The sequence below is a fragment of the Bos indicus x Bos taurus genome, chromosome 17, assembly GCF_003369695.1.
Source record: "Bos indicus x Bos taurus breed Angus x Brahman F1 hybrid chromosome 17, Bos_hybrid_MaternalHap_v2.0, whole genome shotgun sequence".
In the NCBI taxonomy this organism is placed as follows: Eukaryota; Metazoa; Chordata; class Mammalia; order Artiodactyla; family Bovidae; genus Bos; species Bos indicus x Bos taurus.
Window position 1 is genome coordinate 62,859,200 of NC_040092.1, and position 16,821 is coordinate 62,876,020.

The 16,821-nt window shown below is 40.8% G+C and overlaps 1 protein-coding gene across 6 annotated transcripts in view; it reads right to left on the reverse strand.

The window, feature by feature from the left end:
- The window catches only part of NR3C2 (nuclear receptor subfamily 3 group C member 2), a 440,591-nt gene that overhangs the window by 216,959 nt on the left and 206,811 nt on the right, over positions 1-16,821 (reverse strand). For 3 of the 6 annotated variants that reach the window (XM_027513408.1, XM_027513407.1, XM_027513405.1), the window contains one exon: positions 4,238-4,377. In XM_027513408.1, the coding sequence (XP_027369209.1) occupies positions 4,238-4,377 (140 nt within the window). Of the gene's footprint in view, positions 1-4,225; positions 4,378-16,821 lie in introns of all 6 variants that reach the window. The other 3 variants (XM_027513404.1, XM_027513403.1, XM_027513406.1) reach the window with 1 other exon arrangement.

Genomic DNA, 16,821 nt, shown 5'->3' on the forward strand with positions numbered 1-16,821 from the left:
AGAAGAGTCAAGATCTAATAGCTTGATGCCACTTTATGATTTATAAAATCTGCAAAAAGATGTTGTTTTCATGTAATTTTTCAAAGCATTAAGTAGGGCAATGTTACCTTTTCCATGTGTATATAAAGAAACTGAGGCCCAGGTAAGCTGCTGCTGCTGCTGCTGCTGCTGCTGCTAAGTCGCTTCAGTCATGTCCGACTCTGTGCGACCCCAGAGACTGCAGCCCACCAAGCTCCCCCGTCCCTGGGATTCTCCAGGCAAGAACACTGGAGTGGGCTGCCATTTCCTTCTCTAAATGAAAGCGAAAAAATAAAGTGAAGTCGCTCAGTCATGTCTGACTCCTAGCGACCCCATGGACTGCAGCCCACCAGGCCCCTCCGTCCATGGGATTTTCCAGGCAAGAGTACTGGAGTGGGTTGCCATTGCCTTCTCTGCAGGTAAGCTATATAATTTGCAATAATCTCACATCTAGTGAGTGGCAAATCCGCAAATTAAACCAAGTCTTTTGACCCTAAAGCCAGCTCCACTTTCCACCACTAGGGAGAACCCTGTTTAAAATACATGTGTTGGGGTGGGTAATCATGAGAGAGAGAGAGAGAAAGAGAGAGAGAGAGAGAGAGAGAGAGAGAGAGAGAGAGAGTGTGTGTGTGTGTGTGCGTGCACGCACGCACGCATGCGTGCTTATTCTTTCTCTTTTGTCAGATAGGAAAGGTCCTAACAAACATTCAAGGCAAATAAGCAATTCAAATTAAAATTAAAATGATACATTTCCATTGAAAGGTAAAGTAATATGACTCTGAAGTGACATTATTGGCCAAAAAAAAGGTATTCCAGATGAAGCTTACGGTTTTTATTTTTCATTTTTTTGGGGGGGGTTATACTAAATGTTTATGAATTTAAAAAAAAGCACACCTATATATCCCACTAGACAGAACACAGAGAACATAATTTACACTTAAATGGTGTGCAGTCCCCTATGTAGTCACCACTACACTATCAGACCCAGCTTCTGAGAGGCATGTTCTAGGGCATAAAGTCTTAAGCCAACAAGCTCAAAACTCACACTGTTGGGTTTTCCCCTGTTCTCTCTCACGTGGCCCTGGTATTGGCAGTTCCTTTTGACTTTTAGCACACTCCCCTTCTCTCAGCTCCCTCTACGCTCAAGTGCTTAGAACCCTGTTTTTATATTCTAAGGAGGAGCTTAAGGTTAAAACCAGAAAACAACCTTAGTAAATATTCAAATATAAAAGCACATATATACACACTTGTGTGTGTATATGTGTGTGTGGACACACACTGGGACAGTTTCTCAGTGTTTACATCACTGCCACCATGGTCACTGAGCAGGCATAAAGCATGACATATAGAGTAGGGTTTTCACAAACTTGATAATTATGGAAAATGGAAACAACAGATTATGAGATTTAGTTATGAGGCCTTTGGTTGGATCTAGCTTTGGAGTCATAAGACTCTAATATGGGTTTAAGTTTGATCTTATGATTCTGAACAGGTTAGTTGACTGGGTCTGATCCCAAATGTCTTCATCTGTAAAAAGATGAATAAGAATAACACTCATATACCATGCTGCTGCTGCTAAGTCGCTTCAGTCGTGTCCGACTCTGTGCAACCCCATAGACGGCAGCCCACCAGGCTCCTCCGTCCCTGGGATTCTCCAGGCAAGAACACTGGAGTGGGTTGCCATTTCCTTCTTCAATGCATGAAAGTGAAAAGTGAAAGTGAAGTCGCTCAGTTGTGTCTGACTCTTCGTGACCCCATGGACTGCAGCCTACCAGGCTCCTTCATCCATGGGATTTTCCAGGCAAGAGTACTGGAGTGGGTTGCCATTGCCTTCTCATATACCATAGCTTTGTGAAATTAATCCCCTGAATTAGATAAAATATTTTTAAAATAATTTCTTATTAAACCAAAAAATTCTGATTCAAAGGTGGTCCTATTTCTTTCACACGCACCCATGATAAGAGAGTAAGCAAGTACAAATTACAAAACAAAAACAAGTCATTACTCTCATGAAGTTTATATTTGAGTGATAAATTCTAATTACCAAATAAAGAGTAAATATGCTATATTAATAAAAGTTGTAAAAGGCACTCATCAAAGTTCATTATCCATTATTACTGATTGGCACTCCAATGAAACAAAAGCATATCCACGTTTAGGCTTTTCCATATTTATATGTCCCTCAGTTATAAAAACAATTCCTTCCTTAGCTACTTCTAGAGAAACTACTTAAAACAACAACAACTAAGCAAAAACATCTAGAAAACCTTTTCGCAGAGAAGGGCAGGTTTTGTAAATAGCCAAAACGTGGGCTCTGATATGAAAGCTGACCTGTAGGTAGGGTAATACAGGACACTCTCTCTGAACGTCCTTCTCTCACTGCTTTATTTTTACTTACCACCTTTGTTCACACATTAATGAGCCTGCGAGGGGAACCCTTATATCGGAAGGTATATAGTGGCATAAGAAAGATGTCAGTGTCAAACCTTATTTATTTTTCTATTACTGAGTCAATCACAGAGTTAAGAAAGAAGAGGGTGGCAGGCAGACAGTCTTAAAAAATTATATTGATTTCAGTTTTATACATACTTCTTTCCCCTGTTTTCTAGAAATCAGCCTTCTCATAATAGACCCCACCTTCTTCTCCAGGAAACGCTCATCCCCACGGTTGGTCTAAGTGGTTCAGGTTGGCCAGAACCAGCCTATCAGATTGCTGCCCTCCCCTGCCATGGTGACTGGTTTGGAGGGGGCCGTGTGAGTCAAGTCAGACTATGGAGATTCAATTGGGGGGTTTTATAATAACTCCTGGGAACTTCAAACCTCTTTTTAAAGGAGGTCTGGTGGCTGTCTCATCACCATGAGAGAAAATACATGAAAAGAGAGCCAGAGCAAAGTCAAGCGAGAGAATGAGATTGCGTGTGAATGACCCGGATTAAGACCATGGCTTGCCCAAAGCCACACCCGTAAGAGTACTTTCCACTTATGTGAGCCAATGAATTTCCATTTGTTCTCAACCCAGTTTCTGTGGAATTTTCTGTCATCTGTAACAAGAGTGCATCTCCTGAGAAATAGATACAGAACTCCTATTATCAATTCAATGCTGGGTTTGGGGACTATTAAATAATTAATTGTGTAAATAACATGAATCATGTGCTATCAATTAAATAATGCAGAATCAATCTCAGAAGCACAGACATAACTATTCAGTCAGCATTCTTCATCTGAGAACTAAGGACATTTCCTGTGGTCATCAGCAAAATAAAGATGAAACATTCAAATCATTTATGCTTAAAAGTCTCTAAAGAATCAGCAAAATAAAGATGAAACATTCAAATCATGTATGCTTAAAAGTCTCTAAAGCACCAATTCATCTCTCAGAAAAATATTCTGAGCAATACACCTGCAGATATCTTGAGGCTGAACTCTTTAGTGAGAATAAGTGTCGATAATACTTATAACACAATACTTCTCCTGATAGCAAAAACTTCTACACTTTGACCAGTCTTAATGCTCATCATTAATTAAACCATCTGGCCTGAATATGATGTTAATTAATTGCTTGGAAGTGAGGCTGGAGTAAGGCAGAAACAAACCAAAAGACCATTTCTTTTTAGGAAGTACGGTTACTTGGACGGAAGCAAAAGCTATCCTGCGTATACTTGAATCTCAGTACAATTTTTCATTTAATACAGTGGTTTGAAAACTTTCAGTAAGAACAAAACTAGGACTCAAATGGAGACACGGAATCTCAAGCAGCTATTAAATGACATAATTCTGTGAGGAATACAGCTTAAATTACACACATGATCCTGATATGTTTTAACTTGCCACAAACACATATATTTATATAGAAACACAGACCAGGCAGACATACTGTTTAAAAAACGCCCTTTTAGATCATGCAAATTAAATTCTGGTGACATACAATTATTTTTCTAAGTCTCAGTGAAAAAAACAAACTGAGATAAATCAACAACCAAAAAACCCAGTGTTTTTGACTGACTGTTCCCAATCCACGATTTCAAATTTTGGCCATTAAATATGGTTCAGTGAAAAATCTCCAAGTGATTTTTAGGCAAGGCATTATTATTCTTTTTCACTGACAGATTATATCTAAAAACACTTTTTGATTATTTCTCAATAATGCTATGGAGTTAACTGTACGAGGAAACTATACACGAAGAAAAAATGTGTAAAGGACACCCACATGAACATTTACCTTCCACTGCTCTTTTGAAGAACACTTTGCAGCTGCCACAGGTTACTACCCCATAATGACATCCTGAAGCCTCATCCCCACACACCAAACATATTTTGGAAGGTCTTGAGGATCCAGTAGAAACACTTCGTAAAGTAGAGCTGGGGAAAGAAATCAAGATTTAAGTAACTACACCACAGTGGCACATTTGCTGTACAGCTTAGCTCAATATCTGTCATTCATCTCAGTTCAATACATTCAATAAGGTCCCATATCACGTAGGAAATGAAGGCCAAACCTTCATAAGAGGAGTAATGTATCAAATCCCCTATAGCAAAGCCTCTTTTCAGTACTAGGAAACCATAAACAATCTCATGTAAACTTTTTCTTCCTTTTCCTAATTTTGAGACTGCGTACCAAAAATATTATTTGCATTCTAGGTGAACAGGGAGGAGAGAAATCTTGAGCCAAGTCATCATGAAAGTATTTTTGGCATCAAAGGGCTATTGCAATACCTATCAACTCTCTTCACTTGGACTCAGATTGTATCTCAATTATGCCAGGTGAAAAACTCTCCCCTCTCCAAAACAATGCACAAATTAAAATTAATTCTTGTCTGTATTGCCAGCAATTTCACCCTCTAAGCTCCTGCATTGTTTCCATGTTAACTTACCTGGGCGTGTTCAATTCAGTTCATTGTGTTTACCAATTTAAAGAGACATGTGTGTGTGCTAAGTTGCTTCAGTTGTGCCCAATTCTTTACGACCCTATGGACTGTAGCCCCCTCCTCAGATTCCTCCATGCATGGGATTCTCCAGGCAAGAATACTGGAGTGGTTGCCATGTGCTCCTCCAGAGGATCTTCCTGACCCAGGGATCGAACCCACATCTCTTGCGTCTCCTGCATTGGCAGGCGGATTCTTTACCACTAGGACCACCTGGGAAGGGACATAGTCAACACTAAAAACAAGCCACATATGTAACTATCTAAGGGGACTTTCATGGCTACAAACTGAAGGATTCCGTTTTGAGGGATAAATTTAACCCCTGAAGCAACAGTATACATGGAATACTTTTTAAGGAGACTCTTCTCAAGATATATTACATATTCCTGTATTGGGTTATGGCACAATCTGAACAAAACAGTTTTAAATTCTAGTAAGGTCTCATGGTTCAGTGGCAGATGTGGACCAGGCAAACGATGTTTTCTTTCCTAGTCTACATGCATTTATTGAATATCTACCCGCAGGTCCTGCAAAAGGTCCTGAGGAAATAACTGCCCAGCTCCTGTCATCAAAGCTGGTGAAGGCGTGAAGTATCATGGTATGTCCTTAGGTGTGGGGTAGTATGGCGCCACAGCTTTCCGTACCAGTAAGGGTGGGAATACTCCAGTCACAAGGCTTCCCCAAAGCCCTCTGAGTTTTGAAGGATGATTAGACCTTAGCCAGACAAAGATGGGTCAGAGGAGGCAGAATGTGCAATATGAGCTGGAAGGCAAGAGAAATTTGAGCTGGACATGCTGAGGAAATGTCGGGTAGATTTGTTGTATGTCTCTACTACCGCCTTGCTATCCAAGCTTTTGTCTCTATGTTAAACAGCAGGAACATGAAAAAAAAAGACTCAAAGAAAACATATCGAAAGGCTAGAATGGTTAAGTTACCATGATGATTTCTCTATTTTTCGAATTAGCTAAAATGTGGTACTATTGCCTTGATGATTTTTTTAAATGATTTTATATGTTTTAACTACATTCTCATCAGAAACAGATGAAGGAGCCACTGCTCAAGCACTATAGCATGACTGACTTTTTAGAAAACGACTTCTTAAATCAAGGGCTGAAATGATGTTCTCCAAAGTTGTTTCTCCTTCTGAGAAAAGTGCTCTTTATTATTTTTATTAGTGTCCTTTGACTTCTTTATGACATTCAAAACATTCCATTTCAGCACCAATAAATTCTTTGGCATATTAGCCAGTAAAACTCAATCCATACTCTGTCTGACTTTCCTATGCTGCACAGGAAGTACCAGGAAGCCATAAACAATTAGGATATAGCTTAAAAGTCATTACTAACATGTAAGTGCTTTTCTACAACTACAAGCATACACGGGATTTGCACTGAACATTTTTGTGAGCTTTGGTCTGGGTCCTCAAACTTAAAAGCCTCTTAACGTTAGTCTTTGGAACTCTCCTCTCCTCTCCAAACACATTTTCTTGGCAACTGCTACGGACTGAATTGTGTTCCCTGCCCACCCCAAATCGGTAAATTGAAGTCCTGGCCCCTAGGGCATCAGAGGGCAATCTTTTTTCAAAAACTGAAGTACAGTCAGTTTACAATGTTGTGTTAATTTCTGCTGAACACCAAAGAGACTCAGTTATACATGTATATATATTCTTTTCCATTATGGTTATTCTCAGGATATTGAATACCATTCCCTGTGCTATTCAGAAGGACCTTGTTGTTTTCCCATTCTACACGTGATATTGACATCCGTGAACTCCAAAGTAACAATTCATCCTTTCCCTAGCCCCTCAAAACAAGTCTATTCTCCATGTTTGTGAGTTGGTTTCTGCTTTGTAGATAGGTTCATTTTTGCCGTATTTTAGGTTACACATATAAGTGAGATCATATGGTATTTGTCTTTCTGACTTACTCCATTTAGGATGATAATCCCTACTTGCATCCATGTTACCACAAATAGCATTAATTTGTTCTTTTATGGCTGAGTAGTATTCCATTGCATATATGTACCACGTCTTCTTTATCCATTCATTTCTCAATTGGCATTCAGGTTGCTGTTTTCATGTCTTGGCTTTCGTAAATCGTGCTGCTATGAACATGAGGGTACAAAATACCTTGTGAATTAGTTTTGTCTGGATTTATGCCCAGGAGTGGGATTGTTAGATTGCATGGTAACCTTATTTTTAGTCTTTCACCTAAAACTAAATCTTATTTGGATTTAGTGGAATCTTATTTGGGAATATGGCCACAGCAGACATAGTTAGTTGAGATGAGGTCCTTCTGGAGAAGGGTGGGTCCCTAGTCCCGTTTGATTGATGTTCTTGTTAGAAGACATTGGAGCACAGTCACACACGGGCAGAATGCTATGTGAAGATGAAGGCAGTGATCCTCTTACAAGCCAAGGAAGGCCAACGAACCACCAGAAGCTAGGAGAGAGGAATGAAACGGATTCTTCCCAACAGCCTTCAGAAGGAACCAACTCAGCCGACACGTTAAGCATGGCCGAGCCTACAGAACCAGGAAAGGATACATTCCTCTTATTTCAGCTACCCGTTTGTGGTGCTTCGTTACGCAGCCCTAGCAGACCACTACAGCAACTTGGACTCATTCCTGACTCTTTACCTCTGTTTTCTTTCTCAGTCTGTTAACTTCTCTTTCCTCTACCCTCTGAAAGCATACATATTTGGATCACTTCCCATAGTTCCTCTGGGACCACTCTAGTCCATGCCACCAACACCTCTTCCTGGGATGTGCAGAAGCCTGCTCACTGATCTTCCTGTGTGTCCTTGTCCCCTTCCTTCTCCTGTAGCCAGAATGATTCTTATTTATTTCTTTGCTCAAAACCATCCAAGGGCTTTCCCTTACACTCAGAGGAAAAGTCAGGGTCAACCTATGACCACAGGGCCCCAGTATGGTTCCTATAAGTTTACTAACCTTTCTCACATGCCTGCTGTCCTTCAGCAACACTGGTCTCCTTGCCAGACCTCAAACACACCGGGCATGCACCCACCTCAGGGCCTTGGCACGTGCTGTCCTCTGTTCACCTAGATATGTATGTCCCTGCTTCTTCAGGGTTTCATCCAAATGTTATTTCCTCAGTCAGTCCTTCCCTGACCTCTCTACTGAAAATACTCGTTCTTCTGAACCCCTTTCCTCTTCTGCTTTATTTTCTCCCTAGCACACGTCACCACTGAACGTGTTGTCTATTTTCCTTCTTTAGTCTCTTTATTTTCCTCTTGATTTTGCTTCATTCACACAAGAAGGTAAATTCAACAGGGGCCTGGACCTGTGTCTGTGGTTCTTTGCCACTGTGTCCGCAGGGCATGGCACAGTCCTTGGTACAGATAAGGCTCCTGTTAACACTGGGGATAAATGAGTGGTCTAAGATGACTGGCCTTTTCACAACCATCATCAATTCTGAACTCCTACTGCACTCCTTACATACAAGAATGTGCTTGGTTCTTAACTCTCTCGAGAAAAGTATATAGTGGAACTGAATTAAGATAAAGGCAAAGAGAAGCATCAAAGAGATGCATTATGAAATCCTAATTAAAACAAGAATTTGGCCAATGACAGAATTAAAGCAAACCTGGGTTATTTTCCCTTCTTGTTTGCTGACATCTCTCAATTACAAGAGCGCATCCACGTACCTCTTGGCATTGCTCTGCTTCTTCGGTGTCTGTAAGGGTCTACTGAGCTCACTCTCTATTTCTGAGGCTCTTTACTCACTGTCTTGATCGCCGGTGTAGATTTTCTTCAGTGTTCTACCTTTGGAGATCTTTATTCTCATTTCTACAGTTTATCTCGATGATCTCATCCACTTATCCCAGCTCAGACAGCTCTCCTGCTGAACGACTTTCTGAATCTTTACATCCCACTCCAACCTCTCCCCGATGTTCCGATTTTATGTGTCCACTTCCTTTACAAAGCTGCCCTGCCTCTGTCTTCTCCTGGCTTCGGGAAGGATACTGCCATCTGCTAGGCACCCAGGTACAAACACTCAATATCACATCTACTCAGTTCCCAAGCCCTGCTCGTCCGGCCTTGACCCACTTCCATCACTTCCCCTCACCCTGTTGGGAAGCCTGCTTCAGACCCTCATCACTTCCTCAGGGTTCTCCCTCAACCCCAGCCTCCCTTCCAATTCATTCTACGGTGGCTGACAAAGACACTTCCTGTGACAGAGCTCTGATTCTACTACTTTCCAGGTTAGAAATATTCCATCATCCCCGTGCCCAATACCACCATCATGATAACGTCTGTGTGCCTCTTCCTTCTCCGCCTTCTCCTGCAGGTCCTCTCGCGCTTGTGCTCACCACACTGCAATCTCCCCATCCACGGGCTTGGGCACCACCATCTGTATACCCACCCCCAGTCCAACTCCTGGAAAACCCGTCCATCCTTCAAGGGTCCCTGATGTTCTTCCGGCAGGACACAACCCTCTCTGTTCTCATGATTTACTTTTGCATTTTGCTAATCCCGCTGCCTCCGTGGTCATCACTTCTGCCCTGACACTCTTGATTGGAGCACTCATCTCAAGCCCTTGAGGGCAAAGACCTTGTCCTCTGCCTCTCTGTGCTCTCTGCTGCCATTAATGTCATGCTGGGACTATTTATTGAATGAATGAAATCACACCCTTAATCTTATCACAGCAGAACATTCATTTCCAAAAGGTGATTTTTACTGCAGGTAAATTAATGAGGCCAAGGTTATAGGTTCAATTCCCCTATGGTTCATTTAGCTTTGCAGAGAGCAGGGAGAAAGGCATCCAGGGAGACAGACTCTCCTCACAAGCTCAGCAAGCCATCCCACAACCAAGTGCATTATTAACATAGAAGACAGGCCATAATGGGTGGATGGGTCAGGAAAACTCCCGTCTCCACTGACATCCTATGATGCGATATCTCTGAAACTGAAAGATGGTACATGGTTGGGAGGGTATCCATCCAGTGTTAGGAAATGCATTGCCACATTTTGTAAGTTGGGGCAGGGAGGAGAGAAAGAGCAAGAGAGGGAAGCAGGTCTTGAAATTTTCTTAGATGTTGAGTTTTATCAGAACACAAAGCTCACTGAGTGACTCTGAATGTCAGAATTTATAGTATGCACAAGACATTAACATCTTACTACAGCTAAATATCTTCATTGGATGTGAGTCCCAAACATACAGGGGTAAAGGCAGGAACAGGGACTTAGCAAGAAAGCCTCCTGTTCTCGGTTTAGCTTAGCCACTAACTGCTAAAACCTTAACAAAGCCCCCTTTCCTCTTTGGGCTATAATTCTCCCCATTAAAAAGGTTGAATAGGTGATCTCTAAGATCTTTTTTAAGATATACTTTTAAGATAAAGATGAGTACAAAAGATAAATGGAACAGCCTGTCATAATGAAGTTTTATCCAAAAAATGGACTTCAAGTTCAAATTACAGAAAGTTTCCTATACATAGCCATTCTTTGATCTGGTTCAGCAGAAAATCATCTACATGTAAAAACTTACTCTTTCTAGAATAGCTAGTCCTATGGCACTTAAAACCTTACTTGCAGCTATATGAGTGCTATGCTGATTTTGCTTGGAATTTCTGTATACATGTATGCACTCAAATGGTACTCCACCTGCTAAAAACCATTTTAATATTAAAGAGTTGGGGAAAATTTCCCAACCCGGTCATTTTTGGTCTTGGTAATCAAAGAAATATTGTTCTCAGAAAGAATTTTATAATCAGACAAAGGTAGTTCATAGGACTTAACACATAAATGTTAAAATATCATTAAAGCAGAAATGAGTGAGCATTGTATTTCCACTTGTAAAGACAAATGTCTCTCTTTGGGAAATACAAGTAAGATGCAAGTATTTTCAGTATCAAATAGAATAGTTCTAATGATTCAGTGAAGAGTTGAAGAGGTTAATCAAAGGTTCATACTGATTTTTGTGACAACTGGAAGGGGCTATACTAACCCATCATTAAAAACACTAACTGGGCTAGCTTTCTTCTTAAAACGGCTGGGTGTTTAGGGAGAAGCAATAAGAAGCTGTGCAAGAAAAAGGAACTTTAACTGATCAAAATATAACTGGAGGATCTGGCTGTGAATGCTAATATACCATGTTCTGCTTTCGCAGGAATCGCTGTGTTGTTTCCCCATCTTCATAACAATTACCTAACAACACTGCAGTGATTGGTCCGCTATTCAGTGACCAGGATTCTTCACACAACAAGAATACTCTGTGTCGTTTCTGAAGCCCACTCAGTAAGAAATAAGCAAACCTGTCTTTTGTACTTTCATTTAATCAGATAGATGCTTTTACCAACATCCGTAGCTGCTGAAAAGTTTCTTTCCATGTGCAATCAATTCAAGCATTCATTCAGCAATCTAGAGCAAAGTGAGAATTCAGAGGCATCTGCAAATACTACTACAGGAAACATCCTTCTATTGCTGGTGTCTAAATTGTTCGTTAATTGAGCTATTCATTGAAAGCCTGATATGCCCCGCCTTTTTTAGGCACTCGGCTGAATGAGAAAATTCCTATTCTCATGGAGTTTTTACCACAGAAGGAAAAAAAGACAATATAGAAATAAGGAAATAAACTCAGATAGTGGTAAGTGCTTCGAAGAAAATGACAGAGATCAAGATTGGATGGGGCACTGGAGGGTTAGGATTCTTTAGAAAGGTCGCCTGTGAAGGCTGCTTTGGGGAGACTGAAAGGACATAGGAGGCGACCGTGCAAAAATGACAACGAAGGGAAGAGAAAGTGCAAAGTCCCGGAGGTAGGAATGAGCATGACATGGTCCAGAGATGGAAATGTGGCTGCAAGGAGGCAGGGAGATGGGAGGAGGTGGGGGGTGGGGCCCAAGAAGACAGAGAGGGACCACACGGGTCTCCAGGGCTGTGACGATGACTCAGGGTGCTATTTTCAGTACCATCACGAGGGATGTGAATATTGAGATGTTTTAAGCAGAAGGGTAACATGATCTGAGTGACATTTAAAAATCAGACTTTGGCTGCTGCCTGGAGAATGGACTACAGGAGTGGGTGATCTTGGAAGTGGGGAGACCAGCCACGACGACTCCGGCAATTATCCAGGCAGGAGATGATAACAGCTTGGATTCCGCTTAAAGGAGTGAAGACAGTGAGAAAGGGCCTTTTCATTCTTTAAGTAGATAGTACTGACCAGACTTGCAGAAAAATTGTATGCTGGTGCTATTTGCATTTACATAGTGGAGTGAGGAGCAGTTTTGGTGGTTCAGGGCAGTTTGTTTTGGACCTGACCGTGCTAAAACAGCATCAGTATGTTCTGTTCCTATTTTTGTAAATAATACAATAGCAATAATATCAAATGATAATCTACCCATAGAAAAAACTGGGAACAAGCATATCAGGTTACTTAACCATTCTGGGCCAGTTCTGTCATCTGAAAAGCAGTGATAACAAGTCATACCTGATAGGGTTCTTATAGATTAAATGACTCAAAACAAACATATATATTTGTGTGTATATACACATATTTTTTTAGGAATCCGATTTTTATTGTAAACAAAGTATTTTTGTCAAAGTATTTTCTTTTCCATCATGGTTTTTATTACATGATAGTGAATCTAGTTCTTTGCGCTATACATTAGGACCTTGTTGTTTAGTTTGTATATACTGGTTTGTATCTGCGAATCCCAATCTTCTAATTTATCCTTCCCTCACCCCCCTTTCCCCTGGTAATCACACATTTGTTTTTAGGTCTATGAATCTATTTCTGTGTCATAAATCGGTTCATCTGTGTCATATTTTAGATTCCACATATACATGATATCGTACGGTATTTGTTTTTCTCTGACTTACTTCATTTAGTGTGATAATCTCTAGCTCTATCTATCTATGTTGCTGCAAATGGCACTATTTCATTCTTCTCTATGGCTAAATTAATCAATATACTCAACAGCACTTACAACACTGTCACACATTTAGTGGTATTTAAATTCTAGCCAGTATGAATTGGTATTACAGAGATGTTATTACTTTGCCAATAAAGGTCCATCTAGTCAAAGCCATGGTTTTTCCAGTAGTCGTGCATTGATGTGACAGTTGGACTATAAAGAAAGCTGAGCGCCAAAGAATTGATGCTTTTGAACTGTGGTGTTGGAGATGACACTTGAGAGTGCCTTGGACTGCAAGGAGATCCAACCAGTCCATCCTGAAGGAAATCAGTCCTGGGTGTTCACTGGAAGGACTGATGTTGAAGCTGCAACTCCAATACTTTGGCCACCTGATGTGAAGAGGTGACTCATTGGAAAAGACCCTGATGCTGGGAAAGATTGAGGGCAGGAGGAGACGGGGACGACAGAGGATGAGATGGTTGGACGGCATCACCGACTCAATGGAATGAATTTGAGTAAGCTCTGGGAGTTAGTGATGGACAGGGAAGCCTGGCATGCTGCAGGCCATGGGGTCGCAACAGTCAGACACGACTGAGCGACTGAACTGAACTGATTATTGACTGGCATAGTAACAGAACTACAGATAATTCTACTTTTCTATATCATATTTTTCTGTAGTGCTGTAAATTTATACAAGCATGCATAACATTGGTTAGCAGCAGGAAAAAAAAGGTTTTTAAAAATACAGTATAAGAGAATGGTACAACAATAACCATATTGATTATTTACTGTATAGGCAATGTCCTGTGTGAATACAGACTCAAGCATCCATTTTAAAAATTCTGGTTCCTCTCTTTCTGTACATGTAACTGGGAACAGCCCCATAAGGTCATTAGGATAAACACATACTTTTTTATATAAGGAAAAATAAATTTAAGAATCTGGAGAACACTCAGTATACAAAAAATACATTTCAAAAACAAATCACCTCTTAATAACTAGTTTACTAAAATGCTTATTTTCATCTACACACAAATTAGGCAAAAAAAAACAAAAAACAAAACACTTTTTTGCTATTTCCTTTTGTTTTAATAAACATATATTTTGAGTCACAATTTTTAACCTGAGTTGGAGAAGACTCTTGAGAGTGCCTTGGACTGCAAGGAGATCCAACCAGTCCATTCTGAAGGAGATCAGCCCTGGGGTTTCTTTGGAAGGAATGATGCCAAAGCTGAAACTCCAGTACTTTGGCCACCTCATGCAAAGAGTTGACTCATTGGAAAAGACTCTGATGCTGGGAGGGATTGGGGGCAAGAGGAGAAGGGGACGACAGAGGATGAGATGGCTGGATAGCATCACTGAATCAATGGACTTGAGTCTCAGTGAACTCCCGGAGTTGGTGATGGACAGGGAGGGAGGCCTGGTGTGCTGTGATTCATGGGGTTGCAAAGAGTCGGACAGGACTGAACGACTGATCTGATTTGATCTGATCTCATTGTAGTTTTCCCATTATTTAGGAGGAATGTTTGGGAGTGATTCTTGTGGTCTATTTTCTTTAATGGTATTATTTTTGACAATAAGATCATTAATGTCTCAGGAGATGATTCATCACTAAATAAGATTCCTTCTCTTAAGATGCAATTCATAGTATACCATATTAGTTCAGTCACTCAGCCATGTCTGACTCTTTGCAACCCCATGAACCACAGCATGCCAGGGCTCCCTGTCCATCACCAACTCCTGGAGTTCACCCAAACTCATGTCCATTGAGTTAGTGATGCCATCCAGCCATCTCATCCTCTGTTGTCCCCTTCTCCTCCTGCCCCCAATCCCTCCAGCATCAGGGTCTTTTCCAATGAGTCAACTCTTCACATCAGGTGGCCAAAATATTGGAGGTGCAGCTTCAACATCAGTCCTTCCAATGAACACTCAGGACTGATCTCCTTTAGGATGGACTGGTTGGATCTCCTTGCAGTCCAAGGGACTCTCAAGAGTCTTCTCCAACACCACAGTTCAAAAGCATCAATTCTTTGGTACTCAGCTTTCTTCACAGTCCAATTCTCACATCCATACATGACCACTGGAAAAACCATAGCCTTGACTAGACGGACCTTTGTTGACAAAGTAATGTCTCTGCTTTTTAATGTACCATAAAGTGTACCATAGACAGGAATTAAATAATTGGTTCACGTCTTCCAATCTCAGGTACATAAATAAAATTTACAGATAGTTACCATACAGCTACCTGATACGGAAACCTCAAGGATGTGAATAGTTTGGAAAAGAACATGTAAAGCACAACAATGGCTGATTAGTTTTTTCAATTTACTTTTCTTTGTTTTCACGACAGTTTACACCATTAGTAATATTCATTACAGTGGCTCTGTTAATAAGGTAAGTATTTTCTACACACTAAATTTCATTTAAGTGAATGCAATTTTCCCGTAAAAGATTTAAAATAATAATCAACAGAGGGTAGCTTCAGCACCGCAGGGAAGTATTTTGGTAGAGATCTAAAAGGAAGAAAAAAGGCAAGAATATTTTGGATTACAGGAAGCTTAAGCCCACCCTAATATGGGCAAAATTTCATTTTAAAGATAAGAATCTATGCTAGAAGGGCATTCAAGTGACTTTTTATCCTTCAACTATGGCTAAACAAATTCACATTTGATCAAAATATGCAAAGTCTATTTTTTGGGAAATAGGGAAAACATTTAAATCTAGCTGAAAATGTATTTTCTAACAAAACAAATGATCAAATATAATTACTGGCCACTGTGCAGTTAATGAATCATTTTATTCAAATGATTTTTTTACTAAACAAAAGCTATGTGAAAGTACTTCTGAGAACACAAAGATAGCAAATGGCTTTTATTCTCAATGAATTTACACTCTAGGTAAGACCTGGAGACTGGTAAATATTAAAGTCACTGTGTAATAGCAGTCATCCATAGCTTAAATTGGAGAAGGCAATGGCACCCCACTCCAGTACTCTTGCCTGGAAAATCCCATGGACGGAGGAGCCTGGTAGGCTGCAGTCCGTGGAGTCGCTAGGAGTCGGATATGACTGAGCGACTTCACTTTGACTTTTCACTTTCCTACATTGGAGAAGGAAACGGCAACCCACTCCAGTATTTTTGTCTGGAAAATCCCAGGGACAGAGGACCCTGGTGGGCTGCCGTCTATGGGGTCGCACAGAGTTGGACAGGACTGAAGCGACTTAGCAGCAGCAGAAGCATAGCTTAAAAAGGGCTTCCCTGATAGCTCAGTTGGTAAAGAATCTACCTGCAATGCAGGAGACCCTGGTTTGATCCGTGGGTTGGGAAGATCCACCGGAGAAGGGACAGGCTACCCACTCCAGTATTTTTGGGTTTCCCTTGTGGCTCAGCTGGTAAAGAATGTGCCTGCAATGTGGGAGTCCTTGGTTTGATCCCTGGATTGGGAAGATCTCCTGGAGAAGGGAAAGGCTACCCACTCCAGTATTGTGGCCTAGAGAATTTCATGGACTGTCTATGGGGTAGCAAACAGTCGTACATGACTGAGCAACTTTCACTTTTCATGGCTTGAAAAGAAATCATAATCCACAGAGAGTCCAATGACTTGCAGTTGGGTTGAAGGAAAACTTGATGAAGAAACGGCAAGGTGAAAATGAGCTAGACCAAGAAAAAAAGTCCAGACGAGGACAAATGCACCGGAATCCAGAACTCGATGAGTTATACCCTGACAAATATGGAGAAAGGCCCACATCATGAGTCTCTAAGACCAGATTCAGTAGCTAGAGATGATTCTAGGATCATGAATGGAAACACCTGGTAGACAATTACAACAGTGACACAGAAAATAAAGAGAGATGGGTACAAAGATCTACCACGTGACAGACACAAATTGACTGATGACAACTTTAATACGTACAATACAGACAATGGCAGCAAAAAGAGCTGATAAATTGGAAGAAAACTAAGGACCACTGAAAAGAGGAAGCAGGAAAAACATGTTGAAGAAGACAAAAGT